We start from the raw sequence: 6000 nt of genomic DNA, 5'->3' as shown, positions 1-6000 counted from the left end.
AAAACCAGCACAATCTAATAAAACATGCTTCAATGACAGAGTTTTGACAGAAAGAACATTTTGGTGGATCTTGTCCTAGTATTAAAAACGTATCCTGGAATTGTTAAAAAACTTTTTCCAACATTGGGGCTGATTTCATGAAGTTTGTTTATAGTATAAAAATCCCATTCTGTTTGCCATTTGTTATTAATATAGAAATTAATTATTGGTTTTAGATCCATAGGAGGTACTGTGCAAATTTTGAGGTCTGCTGATAATTTTGCGGCAGAGTCTGCTTCATTTCCTTTGATTCCACTGAGTCCAGGTACTCAGCAAACCCAGATATTAAATTGAACTAGAGGGGCACCAAGCGGTTTATAAATAATCATTACAAGTGCTGGGTGATCATTTTTACAGGATGACATTGCTTAGTAACAGGGCAGCTCAATTTTTACAGAGAAATTCTCTTATAATTACAGATTTAAAGTCTGTAATTATAAGAAAGTTTCTCTGTTGCATAATCTTTATATAGCCCAATGCAAAATTGGTAGCAATTGCTGCTGCTGTAAAAATTTAGGGATGAATGATCAAAAATGCAGATGATATGGTTTTCAGATTTTGATCCGTATATTGTATAGGGATGTGTGATGGAAACATTTTTCTCATGTAGGAGCTGTTGTCAAAAGTCATGGGTGTGTTTCAGATTTTAAATTATTTTAGTTCTTTTAGAATTTCCAAGGGGGCATTTTACAGAAGTTTGTTTGTTCCAGTATGCTTAGATTCACATTGAAATTTTGTAAATGTAATTTGATCTGTAGTACAAAAGGTTAGATATGTCTTTATCCATACAAACTTTTTAAGCGGAGTTAAGAAAACAGGAATATAGGTTGGATTTCCTTTATTGGTCTTTAGCCTTAATGTGTTTGAAAATCATTGACCTTAAAGGATAAGTTGTGACAATTGACATCCAATGCGCAATCCATCCAGTTTTGTCAGTTCCAAACTTAAGAATTTTCTAGAACTTTATTAGTGGTTCAAAAACGTGACCCGTTTAACATTTATTGTTAAGCCTCTACAAGAATCTGATTTTTATTAATAAAGTTGAGCTTTTAATTACAAAGTTGAGCTCCAACCCCAATTTTAAATGCACGATTCAGCTAATCAAGGCATACTAAAAACTTTCAGGCATCTTGGAATTCTGCAGGACAGTGGCCCTCCAGGGCAGAGTTTGGACAACCCTGATGTAGTTCGTTTAGTGTAGTTGATGTGCATAATTGATTGACCACACAAACTTCATGGTGAACTTAAATAACATTTACTTGTTCAAATGTCACAAAAACAGAGCAGAAGAGCTGTACAAAAGTAAAGCGTAATTGGGGATGAAGGTCATTTAACATCAGAAAAGTTTAGTTCATTTCACACAGCAGCAGCTCGTACCATGTAAATCGCACATGAAAAATCATTACTAGATACTGCACTGTGCAACTTCACTCAGATGGGTACAAAATACAGAGCAGCAATTTTGATACCAATACAGACTAGAAGAAATATAATAACACGAGTTCGAGACTCCAGAGAAGAAATATAAATCAAACTCTAGCATGTACACCGCAAATAAACAGTCAAATGTAGTTGTAGCTCACAGTATGGAGAGATTACAGTAAACACTGCCGTTTTTAGGCACATGAGTAACTCCATGTCCCATCGTAAGCCGCAGTACAAGTCAGAGGTAATGCGTTATCACAAATCAAAATGTCAACCAGATTAATAAGTCACACACACACACAGAGCAAGGACTCAATCATACGTCAATCACATTCCAGTCTGCAGAAGCTTCTTCCCTTCTGAGGCACAGCAATTAAAACAGAGGGGAAAAGATGGTCAGTTACAACGGTAAAAGTAAATGTCACGCTAGGGCACAGGTCCGGCCTGCTTCACGCTGTTGGCTCTTTTTAAAAAAACGAAAAAAAAAGCAGTGCCAACTGAAAAGCTAACTAGCTCCCTCTGCAGGTCTGCAGTGGAGAGGCACCTAACGGAGGACACGAGGAGAATGTGTGTGTGTAATACAGAAGCAACAGCAGGCATACTGTGCTTTCAGCAGTACTCTGAGCCTGGAGAGGGGAGAACGGCAGCCCATGTTCCATCTCCAACCAGCTGGGGCTTCATAACGTGACGGCCGAGACGCTAACGCTTCGCAACAGCAAAACTGTGCAGGTTGAACGAGGTCAAAGAGAGGTGTGAAAGCAGGCAGAAAAACAAGAATGAGCGTGAACGAGCATTATGGGTGAGGAAAGGACAGATTCTGGAGGATGAATATACATGATCCCATCTCCTCCAAGTGCAACGCTGAACAATCAGCTCAGAAAACTTTGACTCTGTAAAATGGGATGAAAGGATGGAAAGTAGTGCAACACAAATACGGTGCGTGGTGGGGGGAAACTATTTCGAGACTAACACTAACCCAGAGCTCCCCATAAAGACACAAACAGGTGACTCACTGAAGAGAACAGACAGCTACCATATCCGTTGCACAGATACATGATATTCAACGCATGTAAGGCTTGGCACTTGAGTGTGAGAGGAAGTGTTTGTAGTGGAGAAGCCTTTAGACAACTGAACAACTATATACACAACTAACGAGGCATAGCAGAAAAAGGCTGTCATCCTGCTTAAAATTAAAAATAAATCAAAATAATAAAAAAAGCCTACAAAATAGGACTATTTAGATGAACAAGACAGGAACCCTTTCCTTTCGTTCTGGTGCTTGTTGCATCTTTGGGTTTACAAAAACGAAATTAAAACAAAATTAAAAAGGCAAATTAAAAAAAAAAAAAAAAAAAAAAAAAAACTATTTACATACACATTGAAATTATATACACACACAAACTTCGGCAATCATGCATGACCGATCATCGGAGCATCAGGGTCTTCCACTGGTTCCGGTTTGTTTTCTTTCCCCAAGTTAACTCAATGACGGTCCACCACTCTTTCACGCTCGCTCTCTCTCTCTCTCACACACACAAACACACACTTAAAGGTGGTATTAAATAGCAATCCCTTTAAAAGCTGGTGGTTTAGAGGAAGCCATCAAGTGCTGGTCAAAAGATGCGTTTGCGTTTCAGGTAGGAGTCAGCATAGTGTCCCCCGAGACCCTGAGAGTGCTGCCCTACATAGCCACCCTCTGGACTGGGCTCTGGAGACGGGATGAGACGGGAGAACAGACGCTTCTGCCCGCCGATGGGAGTCTACACACAGACAGAAAATCAAGAAGAATACCTGTTGAAAGGTTCCTAGCACACTTATACGATAATTGACAAGGAGCAAATATAGATGCTAGACATCAGGGCTGAAGGTGGCCTACCTTCATACCAGCACCAGGTGCAGCAGGAAATAGGCTGGAATGAGTCACTGGAGGCATTCCAACAGCCTGAAGAAACAAACACTTATTCAACTTTCTGGGCCGGCTTACATGTTCCGGCCATCTATGCAAATAAAAATCGTAATAAAGATGGTATTATGGAATTATGTGACGAGAAGGATGTCATGCTTCATACAAGTTCTGAACATGGATTGAAGAGCTTTTGAAAATGGATCCAGATAAGCGATTCGTGGGCTTGCGCCAACTCTGATCAAACAAGTGTCACTCTTTCACATGTGTCACAGGTTCATTTTCTCATATTTGAGGCGTGGTTTACGAATGTCCAGAGCAGTTTATTGGGCGCTACGAATGTCTATCAAATGCGCCTGTACGTAGCTCATAGCCAATCGTTTCAATTATACCAGATGACGCATGTAGAGCGACAGAAATTCGACGAGGAAGACGATAATGGGTCATAGAGTTATGTGTACACTATGGCGTTCAGCAACTATTCGCTCTGTGCACAATATGGCGACCGTTGACGTTCGAACGAGTGTGCGGGCCAGTACTTCCAGTGATCTGACAGCGAGAGCAAGAGACAACAGCAACAGAGTTCCATTACCTGAGAGATAAATTTGAGTGTGTTTAGGTTTCAAGAGAGGCGACTTGCCTTTCAGAGGGTGACAGCCTCAGCACTTCGTTGTTGTGTGCAGTTATATTTACCGTTTCGTCACGTTACAACAAAGTCAGCTTTCATGCATTACTGCAGTATGGGCTGAGTGAATGCAGAAGATCCGGAGGGATAACTTCAACCCGACCAAATTTATAAATGCATATAATTTGTGTATTTCACCTGTGCGTTTCTATGCTTTCTATTACTGCCTTTATTTTGTGCAAGTGAGATGAGTAAAGAGCATACTGTTTCACAAATCATTATCTGTCTGGTGTTTATAAGCACATACAGTATTTTACTACGTGTAAAATATACACAAACATTAAATTGTTTGTGTTAACGTTACCTACAGTTAAAAATGTAAAATATGTGATAATATTGATCAAGCAATTAAATTCAATGTGAAAAAAATGTATGTACAGAATTGAGAATAAAATAGTCTATTAAAAATAAATAAGTCTTCAGCATGTTTTTTTTATTTATTTTTTTTATGTGCCATTTACCAATTATAAGCCATACAATTTTTTAATTAAGTTAATTTTAAGTACTAGTATAATTAACTTGTTTTGGCCAGAATTGTGTAAAAAAAAAAAAAAAAAAAAAACTACCTACATGTTCCATGAGGTGCCTTATTTGTTGTGGCATGAAAAACCACAATATCCTGGTTTGACAAAACTGGCCTGTTGAGTACCTTATTGAGCTGGGTGGAGGGGATGCCGGTATGGGCACCAAAGCTGAAATAAGACTGTGGGGGGCTGGGTGGATAGCTGAAAGGAGACCCTGCATCACCGAAGCCTGCGTGCCTGGAGAGCTTGAGAGAGACGGAGACAATTACGATTTCACACAAGTCCAATCTTGGAAGAGAATCCTTTTGTTAGTGTCAATGCAGGGAGGAGGGGCTGTACCTGTAAACCGTAGCCGGGAATAGCTGCGTTTTCCAGAACCTCCTGCTGTTCATACAAGTGCGACAAAGGGTCCTTTGGATGGGGTACAAACAGTGACAACATCCAATTAGAAAGGGATAGTGAGGCAGTCACACATTCAGTGAAGTTCCTCTTAACATAAGCCAACCTGGTGCAGAAGAGGAAACTCTGGTGTGCAAGACTCTTGGAAGCGCAGGCTATAGTTTGAGTGGATGCTGTGGTTTGTGCGTTGGTTAGACGCGCTTCCAATCGCAGTTTTCTTCCTGTAGGGGTGAGCTCTGTTGCTGGCACCTAAATAAACGTAATTCTTCAAGAAATGCAACAAGATAAGAAGGAAAACTAAAGTGAAGGCGAATAAAACACCTCAGGCAGACTGACCTGAAGATGGGAATATGCTAGGAGCACTGAGAAAGGGGTTCTGGGACACACCAACTTCTTTGGGAGGCTCACCCAATATAGACACCTTCAGGAAAAGAAAACATCTGAATATACAAACCTGTTGTAGATGCTCTTTAGCATCACATTGAACACTAACAGGACTGAACGACAGCTGAAGCAATAGCAAATTGAAGCAATTTCAAAGCTCTCCTCTGGGAGATCATGCCAGTAAGTATAGGCTACATCACAAAATAAAAGTGCTCAAATAGGAGCAGCCATTAGTAACCCATCTCACCCCTGGTAGAGTCGTCCCATCTGCTCCTAACATCCCAGCCAGGAGGGACATGCTCAATCCCTGCAGTGCAGGGGAGGATGCTGGGGGAAAGCCAATCGGAGTGGCTGGGGTCTCGGTCTCTCTCCCAAGAGGTCGACTATGGGATGGTTGTTTGATGGGGCCAAGAGGCTCATTCTGCAAGCCCAGTGTTGGAGCAATAGCGCCTGAATGAAAATAAATTTAAAGAAGCACATTAAACCCTACATGGTATCCAGACTTCTTGGTCAATGATTTTCCATTAGTTTTCCCAGTTGATTAGGATTATTGGACAATGAATTTGAAAAATCTGATTGCTGTGGCATAAGATTACTTGGCACTCAAACGTCGCCAATAAGACGAAACATCTCGAGCACTC

General features: G+C 40.6%; 1 protein-coding gene across 2 annotated transcripts in view; it reads right to left on the bottom strand.

Moving 5' to 3' along the window:
- Positions 1-1278: 1278 nt before the first annotated feature.
- The window catches only part of raver1 (ribonucleoprotein, PTB-binding 1), a 38095-nt gene continuing 33373 nt past the window's right edge, over positions 1279-6000 (bottom strand). For both annotated transcript variants that reach the window (XM_079631078.1, XM_079631077.1), the window contains 7 exons: positions 5607-5809; positions 5312-5396; positions 5082-5224; positions 4916-4987; positions 4702-4821; positions 3341-3406; positions 1279-3224 (listed from right to left, as the gene is read on the bottom strand). In XM_079631078.1, the coding sequence (XP_079487204.1) occupies positions 3078-3224; positions 3341-3406; positions 4702-4821; positions 4916-4987; positions 5082-5224; positions 5312-5396; positions 5607-5809 (836 nt within the window). In that variant the 3' untranslated portion in view covers positions 1279-3077. The remainder of the gene's footprint in view (positions 3225-3340; positions 3407-4701; positions 4822-4915; positions 4988-5081; positions 5225-5311; positions 5397-5606; positions 5810-6000) is intronic.

This window comes from Phoxinus phoxinus (assembly GCF_949152265.1).
Source record: "Phoxinus phoxinus genome assembly, chromosome: 1".
Classification (NCBI taxonomy): domain Eukaryota; kingdom Metazoa; phylum Chordata; class Actinopteri; order Cypriniformes; family Leuciscidae; genus Phoxinus; species Phoxinus phoxinus.
The sequence above is the reverse complement of the archived record's forward strand: the minus strand, read 5'-3'. Positions and strand labels throughout refer to the sequence as shown.